Raw genomic sequence first — 14,680 nt, 5'->3', positions numbered from 1 at the left:
GTTTACCTCTTCCGATACTAATCATGAGTCTGAATTAATCAAAAAGGTGGTCGATCAGGTGTTGAGGATTCCGAATCAAAGTCTGGGTTAGGAGGGTCAAATTCGTCAGTCAACAGTAAAAAGTCGTCGGTGAAACGGTCTTATAGTAAAGAATTTTTGTTATCAAAGTCAGATTTGAATGATGAAACATTTGAAGTTGTTTATACTTTGAATGGTTCTGACAAATTATATTACAACAAAGAGTTTCCTATAATGAGCATTAAAACAGAATTGGTTAACAAAACTTTCAAACTAATAGAAATTAATATTTCTGAGTTAAAAGTTTTGAAAAGTTTCGAAAACCCTAAAAAATATACTTCTAGAGTTCAACAACGTTTAAATAAGAAAAAGGGTTACAATTCTGGTTCTGGTTTTCAAAGGAAACCTAACCAAAATCGTAGCTACAAAAAGAAAGGTTTAGGTTATGTTCCACCAGAAAATGATAAAAATATGAAAGATTCTAAAAACAAAACTGAATTTATGTCAGGTGGAAGCTCGGAAGATGAACAGAAGAAACCGTTCTGGAAACAATCAAATCAAGAGTTTCTTGCTGAGAGAAGAAGGAATGGAACTGGAGTATTTCATCCGAGAGATACTCGAACCTGTTTTAAATGCAATGAAGCTGGTCACATTGCATGGAATTGTCCAAAAATTGCCAAAACAAAACAGGGAGTTTCTCAGAAATTAAAAGAAAAGGTTGTTGATTCTGAACCATCAACAGAAAAACCTAAAGTTTTTGAAAATTCAACATTTGAGGTTGGTGAGTGTTCTACAAAGAAGAGGTATGAAAAGAAAGGAAAAGACAACCAAGTGTGGGTTGCTAAGAAGGGTGATGTAAATGTCGGCGATGAATCTGGTTCCACAAAGCCAGAAAAGCCACAAGTTGAAAAGAAGATTTCAGTGAATGATGAAGAGTTTCCATCACTGAAGTTTGAGGAAGTTAAAAAGAAAGTTGGAAAAATTGAAATTTCAAATCAATTTTACAATGAAGAAAAAGAATTTGATGTCGAGAAAACATTCAACGGGAATGTTAAAAAGATTTTTGGGAAAATGTTAAGTGGGAGAGCTAAGGGGGTAAAAGATTTTTACGCAACTAAAAAGGCGACATACAACCCTACTGCTCAAGAACTAAAAGCCATCAAGTCTGAAAAGACTTGGATGGAAGTTTGCTTCCCATGATAGTCTTAGGACTATGCCGGAGATCCCAAGTTTATATCGTGGATCAGGAATCGGCATCATTCTAGTGTTTGAAAAGTTTCTTTGAAAGTTTTTGAATAGTGTTTAAATGATTACAGGTTAAAGGACTATGCCGGAGCTTCCAGGTTGGTAATTGAGAAGCAGGAATCGGCATCTTTCTGTTTAAATCGTACAGTTGGTAAAAAGGTTTCTGTAGATGTTTCATTCCTACAGCAAAACCTACATATGGTATTTTGATCTTCAATTGGTATTTGTAGTTTTATGTTTGAGTTAGTTATATTCTACAATTGGTACAGACTGCAAATGATAAATCAGGGACATTAAGTTGTACTTGATTTATTATTCATATGTGATTGATAAACAAAATGATGAACCATATCCCCATGCTTCATAAGTGTTAAATTCAAAAGTGGTAATCACAAACTCATTTTCCGAAAAAATCATTTTGATTAAAACAAACTTAAGTGTTTTGAAATCTAAATGAGAAAATGGTTTGTTGAAAGGGGGAGTTCTGATTGTTGATGCCGAGTGAATTGAGATTTGATGTGATTCGATATCAGTTGTCAAGATTCTGTATAGTTTGTATTGTTTTCTATGTTTACAATTGGTGTCAAGTGTCTATAAATTTTCAAATTTCCTTTGAAATGTGTTTGCATTTTAGGGGGAGTAGGGAAATTTCAGAAAATCCAAAAACATTAGAAAATTTGAAAAAGCCAAAAACATGATAAAATCAAAAATGAGTTTCGTTGTGAAAAGAGGAAATGATAGTACATCAGTGGACTATCATAACATGCTAAAGATTTGAAAAGTTTAAAAGTGATAAACAATCTTACTACGGATGTGTCAGTAGATTTTCGCACATTTAGTAAATTGAAACGAGATATAAACCTAAATTCAAACTTGCTTGATTCGTGGGTAACTATTCTTGAATATATGGGTAACCCCCGAAATCTTGTTTGAAAGGTCCCGTATTCTGAGATACTAGGTCTTTATGCTCAGTGATATCTGGGGTATTATCCCGGGACTTCTGCTGTATGGAAATACTGACCTAGTCCCCGGATAATACTTTCTGCAAATGCTTGAAAAAGCGCCGCCCCAGCAAATCGATGAAACAATAAAATTGATAGTCATTGCTGTTGTAATCAAAAGATCCTCTAAAGGGGACCCACCGAAAGTCTAGCCGTCATCTCTCTGCTAAACGGAAGTTCTGACCTGAGCTCTCACGGTTTCGCATTTACCCCGTTACAGATATCAGCTGTGGTATACTCACAATTAAGTTTAAGTTTCTAAAACATTAATATCGTATACTCACCTGTAAGACTGAATATTTGGGATCTGGATACGGGAGTATATTCGAGTGGAGTGATACACAATTAAGTTTAAGTTTCTAAAACATTAATATCGTATCTCGGATCAATTGAAGTTTGTATGAAAATTTAAGTGGATCCATATACTGACAATCTAGGTAAATTGTTTAGAACTTAAAATGAAATCAAGCTTAATGGTGTTAGTGATATGTCTCAAAACTGATATGATCCTCTTACACAAACTCACAAAAATATTGTCTGTAAATATTTTTGTTCTTGTATTTCAAGTCTCTTTCAGTAAAATCCAAAAAGATTTTAGACAACTAATATTGAAAAACAAATTTTCAAAATTCCAAGTGCTAAACATGACGAGCATAATTTGAGGGGGAGTGTCTGTACAAACTTAAATATTTTTATAATATAACCTTCCTAAGTGGTTCATCATAGTGAAAGAAAATTGAGAGAGAATATTTGTTGGTATGTATGAGAGGGAGTCAGGTGTTGGTGCACGTAAAGTGATAAAATTAGAAATTTTATTTCTGGGATAAGAATGTGCAGGAATTGTCAGATTTCAATCTTGGAGCTAAAGATAGAAAGCCAGGTTACAATATCCGTTGAAGAAAGCCAAGTTTCGATCCTGAAAATCAAATTTGTGAAGGCCAGACAATGATCTTGAAGATATTGCTGAAGAACAAAGGAATACCAGCAAATCGAGAGGGGGAGTCTAAAGATAGAATCAGAGAGGAGCTTAGAGGATTGATAAAGACGGAAGATTGTAAAGACTCGACCTTTAAGACTCGTCAACATCTGAGGGGGAGTCTGTTGGTGCAGTCATCTGTCGTCTTCGTCTTATGTCGAGTCCAGGGTTTGTTGCAGTTCAGATTAGGCAAGAAATCAAGAGATTTGAAGGCTGGCCGTTTGAGAGGATAGCTGGCCGTTTGAAGAGAATGCTTCCGTTTGAAAGCTGCCCGTTTGAATGAAGGTTCCGTTTGAAGCATGTTTCAAACGGACAGGAACTAGTATATATAGGTCTCAAACGGATTCATTTGTAACGATTGAGTAACTTGATACCGAGGTGCTGCCGGATATCTTTCTGATTGTATTCACTGTTATATCAATAGAAAAGAGGTTTAGAGTGTAATTCAAGCTGTTTTGAAGTGTGTTTCTTAGTATTCCGCCTCTGAAACATACGAGAGCTCTTCCGATCGACTCATTCAGATCGTCGCACGATCCTACATGTTTTGTAAAATAGTCCGCCGTTAAAATAGCTTAACGGAGGTAAGTTTTTTTTTCGAATTACAAACCGATGTTTTCAGACCTTTTGATCAGAACGAGGATACGAGTCGATTGATGTAAAACTTACCTCGAAATTGTGCTCGAAATTGCTTGATTTTTTGTTAATTGGAAGTTTAAACACCCGAATTGAAGCACTGTTTTCATGGGTTGGGGAAGTATTTCGAGGTAATTTTTACATCAATCGACTCGTATCCTCGTTCTGATCAAAAGCCCAAAAACATCGGTTTGTAATTCGGAAAAATAATTAACTCCGTTAAGCTATTTTAACGGCGGACTATTATAAAAAAAATTGACCAGTTCGGATTATTATCGGCCAATAACTGACTTGAGATTATTATCGGAAAAATTGAGTTAGGTGGAATTATTTATTTTCAATTTGCCTATTTTTTTTATGTCCAACAAAACCTAGTCGTCTGAGAACACCCATAGGAAAAATACCACCTACACCCGCAATCATTATCATTGACATCACTAGTGACACGACCCATCATCAATTCCAAAGGAAATCCAATGGCCGAAAGGCCACTATGGTAAAACCTTTGGCTCGTATGAAGTGAGTATAATCATGTAACGTATGTATAACAATCGGTCACAGTTATGTATTATTTATAATACCTAACCTTTAAACATATTACGCAACCTCATATATAGAATTAAATAACCTAATATGTATAATAACGCAGGCTTACATATTATACAGAAAGATTTTCAAAAAAGAAATTGTTTTTCCAACAAATATCATACTCGTGTCAAAGAGAATAAAATGTTCGATTCTAGGATTTAAAAAAAAATATATATATGTTAAAGTTATATGTGGTAAAAAAATAGAGATGCGGGATAAAAGGCCAATAATTATGATTTTTCCTTTTTACTTTTATTTCCCTGCTTTTTTTGTTTTGGACGGCGAAAACTTCTATATATATATATATATATATAGAAATCAGCAAGAAGCTGGGGAACAAACAAAAGTAGAGAAAAAAAAGGCGACAAACAAACAAAAGTGTCACCGAATTACAACATAGAGCTAACATCGAAACTAAGCCATTTCTCCCAGGTAACTGTAGAATTTGAGCGATGCATTGCCCAAGTGTAGCTATCCTCCTTTATTAATTCAACAGTAGCCTGAATGGATGTGTTCTTCCCCTCGAAAATTTTAGCATTACGTGTGTTCCATATCCTCCGGACCGTAGCCTGAGCAACCAGATTAACCAGCTTCTTCCATCTTTTTGCGCCCGGGTTCTGTGAAATTGCATCCATAATATCCCTTAAAGAGGTCGCGTTTGACGGAATAGGTATTTTTAGCCACACACAAATCTGCCACCAAACACTTCTTGCCAGCAGGCAGTCAGCAAATAAGTGGTCCGCCGTTTCGATCCCATAACCGCACCTGGAGCAAACCAGATCCTGGATGTTGATACCTCTCTTGTGCAGCTCTTTCTTCGTTGCCACTTTCCCCATCCTGGCTCTCCATATAAGGTAATTAACCTTTAGAGGAGCCCAAGAATTCCAAAAAAATTCTGACCCATTGTCTTGAACCTGGCTTGCATTTTCCATTTCCAAACGAATATTCTTCACTGAGAACTCGTTGCCCGTTTCACAATCCCACACCCATGAATCATTTGCATCTGATATGTGAACCTGAGACAGCCGTGACATCAACTCCCCGATATGATCCCACTCACTATCTCTGAACGGTTCTCTTCTCCAATCCCAGCTCCACCCAGCGCTATCACCCGAACCGGCCCTATTTGCTGCCACTGTGTTGTTCTTGTTTTTGGCCAGCGTATACAGATCCGAGTACTCCTCCATTAACGGCACACCTGTTAACCAAGGGTCTTTCCAGAAGCGGATTTTTTGTCCGTTTCCCACCTTGGCCTTTAACTTATCTTTCAAGTTGAAATCAGCCCTTAACAAGGCTTCGTCAACGCCTCCAATGTCCTTCCAAGTTCCCGGGAGGGTCTTCTTAACCGGGATCAGTTTTTTGTCTGAGCCATGTCCGTGTAGGGCCATTATAACCGAAGCCCAAAGCTGATTTGGCTCTTTTTTAAACCTCCACCACCACTTGGCAATCATTGCCAAATTGAGGGCGCGGATACCCCCAATACCTAGCCCACCCTTAGCTTTAAGTTTCGTCATCTTGTCCCACCGAACCCAATTTATTTTGCCACCCAAAGCCGTTATGCCCCACACAAACGTCCTCCTTATGCTTTCGAGTTTTTTTATGACGGCTTTAGGAGCAATATAAATAGATAAATAGTAGGAAGGGAGGCTCCCAAGTACCGCTTTCGCAAGAGTAACACGTCCCGCAAAAGACAAAGTCCTTGCCTTCCAAGATGAGAGCCGCTTTTGAAGCTTCTCAACCACGGGTTGCCAATGTGTTGTGCGTTTCATATTTGCCCCAATAGGGACCCCCAAGTATGTGAATGGGAATTTCCCCACCTCACAGTTTAGCGTACGTGCCATTTGAGTCGCTTCCACTTCATCCACACCCACACCAAAAATTTGACATTTATTATGATTGACTTTTAGACCGGTGACAAGATACAAGCATCTAAGAAAGTACTTGAGGCTTTCCACATTATGGGGAGACCATTCTCCGATGAATAACATAGCGTCGGCATAGCATAGGTGTGACACCACGGGGCCCCCGTTAGGGAGGTTGATACCATGGAACAAACCCAAAGATAATGCCCTTTTCATGAACATGTCGAGAACTTGCATTGCGAGGATAAAGAGGAAAGGCGAGAGAGGGTCTCCTTGCCTAAGGCCTCTCTTGAACTTGAATTCAGCGGTTGGTGATCCGTTAACCAATACCGAACCTTTGGCCGAGCGAAGACACCCCTTGATCCAATTAACCCATTTATCCGGAAACCCCATGTACTCCATAACTTTGAACAAAAATTTCCAATTTAAGGAATCATAGGCCTTCTCGAAATCGACCTTGAAAATCAACATTTTTACTTTACGTTTCTTTGCCCAAGTCACCAATTCGCTTACTATAAGAGGTCCGTCTAGGATATTCCTACTGCCAACGAAGGCAGATTGGGTTTGAGAAATCAGCGGGTCCATCACCGGCTTCAAACGATTAGCTAGAAGTTTGGCAATAATTTTATAAACTGACCCGATAGGTCGAAAATCAGCCATGCTTTGAGGGTCGCTTATCTTGGGTATTAAGGCCACAAAGGAAGCGTTGCAGCCCGCACTAAACTCGCCTGACAAATGAAAATCTGCCGTAGCTTTTAGAAGTAGAGGTTTGAAAAGGTCCCAATATTTTTTGTAAAAATTCAAAGTGAAACCATCCGGGCCCGGGGCCTTGTTTCCATCACAGCTCCTAATCGCCAAACGTATTTCATCCAATGAGAAATCAGCAACAAGGGACACAGCTTGATCTGCGGAGACAGTTGGGAGCCCAAATTAGAGAAGTCGGGTCTCCTTCTCATTGGTTCAGCGAATTGTTTACGAAACCATCTCCGAATGTCCTCTTTGATTATGATTGGGTCCGTAACCCAAACCCCTCCAATGGTTAAGCCGTTGATCCTGCTCGTTGCCCGGTTGATATTTAAGACCCCATGAAAAAACCGCGTGTTTTCGTCCCCCTCTTTTAACCATTTAATTCTGGCCTTTTGATGGAGGTCTCTAATTCTGGCCAGTTCCACCTTTTTTATCTTTAGTCGGGTCTCAACCCGCAGTTGTTTTTCTCCCGCAGTGAGATTACCTGTTACAGCCAGCTTCTCCAACCTTTCAGCCTCATTACGCAACTCTTCTATCTCCTTTTCTTCCTGAATACGGACCTTGGCCCTCCTTTTCTTCCTGAATACGGACCTTGGCCCTCCATTTCTTGATATCAGTCTTGATGTTTTTTTAACAAAGCTGCCAAGGTTTTGTCTCCCCTTGCAAACATTATTAGATGCCCAAAATTTGCATTTACAATATCGGTAAGATCCTTAAGACCCGGCCAAGTATTATACAGTTTGAACGGCGTGGGGCCGAAGTCCGACGCCTCGCAAGTCAGCGTTACCGGGCAATGGTCAGACCAACCCTTTCTCAAGACCTTTAATTCCGCCAAAGGCCATTGTTGCATGAAAAGGTCACATACTAGGATTCTATCAAGCTTGCTGAATTTAATGTCTGAGTTATCAGATATGTAGGTGAATTTACCACCTGACATATTATATTCCAGCAAACCAGCCCTGCTTATGAAGTCATTAAACTCAGCGGATGAAGTAGGATCATACCGAGAATTAACACGCTCATGAGGCTGCCTCACGTCGTTAAAATCACCTAAGATGACCCAGAATCCAGCTAGTTGCATTTTGATGTCAACGATGGAATCCCAAAGCGTTCTGCGACCAGGAAGGTCGTTCGGGGCATGAGTGTTCAAAATATTAATTTTTTGAGCCAAGCCTTTTGCAGAGCCAGAGACCACAAGGAACCGCTGACTCTTAATTACTGAGTCAACGGAGAAGATTCCAGGGTCCCAGCAAGAGGCTAAACCACCAGACCGACCGACGGCATCAACCGAAGCAAACCCAACCGGACTCCTGTCCCAAAATCGCCGAATATCACACTCTGATAGCCCAGCTTGATGGGTTTCTTGAAGGCCCAGGAAGCTGAACTTAGTCTCTCTTTTTAATTTTCGAATCCACACTGGTTTTTCAGCTCCAGTAACCCCATTGATATTTAAGGTTATAAAATTCATGATGCACGATTTAACCCCTCCTCCCCTTTAACTAATTTACGCACCTGATTGTCGAACCCCTGTAATCGAATTCCTAAGCAGTCACCATACCTGAGCGTATTAAGGACTTCTCCTTCAAAAGCCTGGTTAATAGTTCCGAACTGTAGATCAGTATCTTGACCGGCCTCCATCCTTGGAGTTCTGCTAGTACTTACCTGCTCAGGCGAAGCATCACCCTGCACTTCTATCTCCCCTGCTCTAACCGAAGTACGGTAAATTATCTCATTCAGATTAAACGGATCTGAATCTTCTGTTATGTTGATGACGACGGGGGTAGCCCAAGGATAAACAAAATGATCAATATGCAAAGAGCTTAAAAGGTTGAAAGGTTCATCGGATGAAAAGCTGTAAATTGAGGGAATCGAGGAACAGTAACTAGTCATGTCCAAACAGCTCGTCCCACCAACTCACGCTCACCAACCCACAAAGTCAGAGCAGGTCTGCACAAGCACACTCTATTAACCAGGGGTCCAAAGCCTTCAACCCCAAAAGGGGAAACCCTCCATAAGCAAACAGGTCTCGCTAGTATAATCCATACCATTTCGGGAGGTGTCTTCCACTATAAGAAGACAGCTCATAAACACTTCAAAGACATCCCGAAAAGGCAGAGAGATTCCTTAATCTCTGGTCATTCAAAGAGTTCTTTGTCATTCGAAATAACTCTTCATAAAATTCACCTCATTCATTCTATTTGCTTTCTTTTCTGGATCCGAGCCGGCCTTGGAGAAAGAACTTCAAAGCAAATAATCCAAACATACTAGTGAACCTCCTTCCACGTTTTGCAAACGTGGAGGGACCCCGCGACCTGCGTTAGGCAAAGTTGAACCCTTCAACCCTTTTGCCTGACCATCCCAGCTACCATCCTTGGTCCCGTATTTGTTGCATCAACAAGTTGGCGCCCACCGTGGGGCTACGCCGCTGTTTCTCCTCAAAAGAGACCTGGTACGTGTAGCTCCTTCCATCCCAAACCACTATGTCAGAAAGTGGATCTCCGTGAGAGGTAAACCAGATCCCTAACACCTCTACCCCGGGAAGTGGTCAAGCTCACACAACAATAACAACGCCTTTTTCAACTCCGGGGAGTACACCCGAGTTCCTCACCTTTAACACACCAACCCCATCCAGATCTGGAGCTCCGTCTCCCAACGTTGGTGTGTCTGACACTCAAACACACGTTGAACTTACCCCCGAGGGGGTCGCTCATAACTTCCTTGAGCTGAGATCACTTCTTAACCAACATGTGAACAGAGAAAGGGAAAAGGGTGTAAGGATTCGTCTAGATTACGACGAGCCTGAGCCAACGTTATCTCCTGGACCACTACCACCCTTCGTTACAAGAAGTGAAGCCGGTCCTAGCAACCCTTCAAACCTTCACCCTTATCTGTCCACTGTGACAAACCCCACTGTTCATCCTATTCTCTCTTCCCAACCAACTGTTAGTGGTACTCCTCTGGGACACGAGTTAACGCTCGACCAACTCCTACAATCCCCGGTGACCAGTTGTCCCACTTCTCTAACTACCACATGGGAGCAAGCCCTATCCGTGCTCCCTTTAGCACGAAGTGCTGTGGCCAGCACCCCCCTTGGGGTAAGTTGCTCAGTTGGGCCGGGAAGCCTTCAAGGTTTCAATTTCATACCCAACATGATGTCTCAGATGATGGCCAACTTCCCCTGGCAACACTTCATCAATCAGGTGCTTGCCACCCAGGGAAACCCTGGCAACAACAACAACGTAGGTACAAGACATGAAGAAGACCTGGCTAAACCTTACAAGCCAAGTAACCTTTCATGCTTTTCTAGACAGATAGCTGATTATGATTTTCAGTCTAAAATCAAGATGCCAGCTCACATCAGAACGTATGATGGGACTGAAGATCCCGAAGATCATCTTCAGATCTTCACTGGCGCTGCTCGAATAGAAAAATGGACGAACGCTGAATGCTGCCTAATGTTTATGCAGACTCTTGTTGGGTCCGCTAGAATCTGGTTCAACGACCTACCAGCTCAAAGCATTCGAAGCTTCGACGATCTCAGCAGAGGCTTCCTAGCAAACTTCTCCCAACAAAGGAGATACGTTAAAGACGCGACAGTGATCTTCCAGATAAAACAACGAGATGATGAAAGCCTACGAGCATTCATTGAACGGTACAAGAAAGAAGGGCTAACCTACGTGGGGGCTGATGAGAAAATGAGGGTTGCCGGTTTTATGAACGCCATAACCTCTAAGTATCTCACACGAGATTTCAACAAATCTCTACCCAAAACCTTGGAAGAAGCCCTTGAAAGAGCCGAGGCTCACATCCGAGGAGAGGAAGCTGTTGATATCAAAGAACAAAGAAAAAGGGGTTCCGGTTGGCGAAGCAGCAGCCCAGCCAGAAAGAGAGGAAACTTTAACTCTTACGACAGACGCTCAAAGGGTTCAGACCCTCGAAGGGTTGAAGGGCGAAACCCTCCAAGCAGAGATAAGAGTATGAGTTTCACTCCTCTCACCAAAACCCCTCAAGAAATCCTGGCAACGGAAGAGGTCAAGCAAAACTTCAGACCTCCCAGACCTCTTCCCAAAAGTCGGAAAAACGAGAACTCCACTCAGTTCTGTGAATTCCATGAAGAAAAGGGACATCACACCAACGATTGCTTCCAGCTGAAAAAGAGAATTGAAGAAGCTGTCAAGTCAGGGGAACTTGCCCACTTGGTCAAGGGAGTTCGAGACAAGATGGCTGAAAACAAAGGGAAGGAAGTAAACATGGTATGTTCTGACGAAAAGGTCCCTTACAAGAAGCGACGGTTGGAGGATTGGGAGCTTCAGTGTGTCTGCTTCCCCCCAACAAGGAAGGACCCGCTCCCTGGTCCCCTTGTGGTTGAAGCCATCGTGGGTACCTTACAAACATGCAAAGCATACATAGACACGGGAGCAGCCACTGAAATCATGTTCGAGAAGTTTTTCAATCAACTAAGCAACGAGGAGCGTTCAAGGCTTCAACCCTCCGAGACCTCCATAAAGGGTATCGCTGACATAACCCTGAAGCCTTTGGGGCAAATAACCCTTGATGTATGTCTTAAGGAGGGATCAAAGGAAAGAACACGATCATTAACCTTCGTGGTTATCAACATCCCTTCCAATTACGACGTAATCATAGGGAGGCCCGGACAATGTGCATTTTACATGGCTGTATCTGTTGGCCATGGCACCGTCAAGTTTCCCACTGAGAGAGGGATTGCAACCCTTCAACCCTCTCAGGAAGCTTACCTGATCGAAGGAGAGAGTTCTAATGACGAGAAAAACAAGCAGGGGTTAGTCATCAACCCTAAGTACCCCGAACAGCGGATAAGGGTCAATCCCAACCTCTCTCAAGATACTCTTTCATACCTTGAAAAGCTGCTAAAACATCACAGCGATGTGTTCGCCTGGTCTCCCGAAGACATGACCGGGATCCCTCGAAGCATTGCTGAACATGAGCTAAAAATACCACCGAATGTCAAGCCAGTGGTTCAAAAGAAAAGAAGTTTGGCACCTGAAAGAAGCCTGGCAGCTTGCCAAGAGGTTGAAAAGCTTGTATCAGCTGGCATTCTCCGAGAGGTTAAGTATCAATCATGGATTGCTAATCCTGTCATGGTCCGGAAACCCGACAACTCTTGGAGAATGTGTATAGATTTCAAGGATCTTAACAAAGCTTGTCCTAAAGATTGCTACCCGCTTCCAGAAATTGACCTTAAGGTTGATTCCCTCACGGGATACCCGTTCAAATGCTTTCTTGATGCATACAAAGGCTATCACCAGATCCTCATGAAAGAAGAGGATGAAGAAAAAACGGCTTTCCACACAGACAAGGGCATTTTCTGTTACCAAAAGATGCCTTTTGACCTCAAGAACGCGGGAGCCACTTACCAACGACTCGTCGATAAAGCCTTCGAAAGCCAAATTGGAAGAAACATGGAAGCGTATGTCGATGACCTGGTGATCAAAAGCAAAACGGAATACCAGATGCTTGATGACATCCAAGAAACCTTCAAGAATCTTAGAAAAATCAACATGAAGCTTAACCCGGAAAAATGTTCGTTCGGATTTGATGAAGGAAAATTCCTGGGTCATATTGTTGGAAAACAAAGCATCAAGGCCAACCCCAACAAAGTAAAAGCTGTTCTCGAAGCTAAACCACCAAGAACCAAGAAGGAGGTTGAAAGCTTGAATGGGAAGCTTGCAGCCTTGAAGCGTTTTACCTCAAAACTGGCCGAAAGGTCTCTACCATTTTACAAAACGCTCAAGAATTGTTCAGATAAGAAAGATTTCAGATGGACCGATGAGGCTGAGGAAGCTTTCAATCAAATGAAGCAGCACCTTGCTTCACTGCCAGATATTGCAGCACCAGAAACCGGGGAGCTCATATCGGTGTACCTCTCAGTCGCCGACGAAGCCATCAGTGCAGTCCTCACCATTGAAAGGGACAAGGCTCAGGTACCCGTCTATTTTTTCAGCAAAACTTTAAAACTAGCTGAAACCAAATATCCTCCCCTTGAAAAACTAGCCCTAGCCTTGGTCCAAACAGCCAGAAGGCTTAGAAGATACTTTCAAGCACATCCTATACAAGTGGTCACTGACCAACCTGTCAAGAACGTGCTTGAAAAGCCTGAAAACTCAGGTAGATTGGCAAAATGGGCAGTGGAACTAGGTGAACATAACATCACCTACGTCCCACGAAAAGCAATCAAAGCTCAGGTTTTGGCTGACTTCCTAGTAGAAGTCCCAAGCCAAAAGACTGAAGAAGTAAACACCACAACCACTGAACCCTCCAACCCTGAAGCCTGGAAACTGTTCACCGACGGGGCTTCAAGCGTTGAAGGGTCAGGAGCTGGTGTAATCCTAATCAACCCTGAGGGGCTAGAATTCACATATGCTCTTCGTTTCAACTTTCAGACCACTAATAACGAGGCTGAATACGAAGCACTGATCGCTGGCCTCCGGCTAGCCAAAGAAATGAAAGTAAAAAAGCTTGAAGTGTTCACTGATTCGCTACTAGTATCAAGCCAAGTCAATGACAGCTATGTCGCCAAGGAGCCCAACATGAGAAGGTACAAAGAAAAATCGAAGGAATTAATGAACACCTTCCAGGCATGCAACATCAAACAGATTCCAAGATCCCAAAACAAAAAGGCTGACGCCTTAAGCAAGTTAGCGTCCCTCACATTCGCCCACCTCACAAAAAAGGTGTTGGTTGAAGTGTTGAAGGCTCGTTCAATTGACGAATTGGAAGTACAAGATGTGGTCACCGAGGAAGATCCAAATTGGATGACTCCCATAAAGAAATTCCTTCAAAACAACGAACTACCCAGCGATCAAATAGAAGCTGAAAGGGTAAAGATCAAAGCAAGACAGTATGTGTTGCAAGGAGAAATCCTCTATAAAAAAGGATACCTTGCACCATTGCTAAGGTGTGTGGGCCCTGAACAAAGCAAGTATTTGGTTAAAGAAGTGCATGAAGGAATATGTGGAGCTCATTTCGGAGCTAGGTCGGTGGTTGCAAAACTCATGAACTTGGGATATTTCTGGCCTTCAATACATCGGGATACCGTCGAGCAATTGAAGAAATGCGATGCCTGCCAAATCCACTCCCCAATACCAAAAAGTCCAAAACATGACTTGGTCCCCATAACTTCAGCATGGCCATTCCATAAATGGGGAATGGACATTGTTGGACCATTCCCTCCAAGCAAAGGGGGAGTAAAATTCCTGTTGGTAGCAATTGATTACTTCAGCAAATGGCCAGAGGTCAAACCCCTTGCCAAGATCACAGGAAAGCAAATCATAGACTTTGTATGGGAGAATATCATATGCCGCTATGGGCTGCCAGGGGTAATCGTCACCGATAATGGGAAACAATTCGCTGAGAAACCCTTCAGCCTTTGGTGCAAGGAGTACAGGATCAACCAAATCTTCAGCTCAGTGGCTTACCCGCAGTCAAACGGTCAGGTTGAAAGGACCAACAGAAGCATAGTGGAAGGCATCAAAACAAGATTGGGGAGATACGAAAGTAATTGGCTGGAAGAATTGCCTAGCGTTTTATGGGCAATCAGAACAACAGAAAAAGCAAGTCACAGAAAAACACCT

General features: G+C 42.2%; 1 protein-coding gene across 1 annotated transcript; it reads right to left on the bottom strand.

Annotated features, from left to right (window-relative positions):
- Positions 1–7,123: 7,123 nt before the first annotated feature.
- Positions 7,124–8,708, bottom strand: LOC110892801. The gene is made up of 3 exons (XM_022139948.1): positions 8,629–8,708; positions 7,936–8,380; positions 7,124–7,729 (listed from the first exon to the last, which is right to left on the bottom strand). The coding sequence occupies exons 1-3, from the start codon at positions 8,706–8,708 to the stop codon at positions 7,124–7,126; spliced, it is 1,131 nt and encodes a 376-aa protein (XP_021995640.1).
- Positions 8,709–14,680: the final 5,972 nt, after the last annotated feature.

Source organism: Helianthus annuus, chromosome 12 (genome assembly GCF_002127325.2).
Source record: "Helianthus annuus cultivar XRQ/B chromosome 12, HanXRQr2.0-SUNRISE, whole genome shotgun sequence".
NCBI lineage: Eukaryota > Viridiplantae > Streptophyta > Magnoliopsida > Asterales > Asteraceae > Helianthus > Helianthus annuus.
The sequence above is the reverse complement of the archived record's forward strand: the minus strand, read 5'-3'. Positions and strand labels throughout refer to the sequence as shown.

Bases quoted from the DNA above. Each gene is read 5' to 3' on its own strand.
- LOC110892801 (XM_022139948.1), bottom strand. From the start codon at position 8,708: ATGGAGGCCGGTCAAGATACTGATCTACAGTTCGGAACTATTAACCAG. The intron at 8,381-8,628 runs GTATGGTGACTG...ATTTTGGGACAG, and splicing joins GAAGTCCTTAATACGCTCAG to GAGTCCGGTTGGGTTTGCTT. The intron at 7,730-7,935 runs GTATGTGACCTT...AATGTTTGCAAG, and splicing joins GCAAGCTTGATAGAATCCTA to GGGAGACAAAACCTTGGCAG.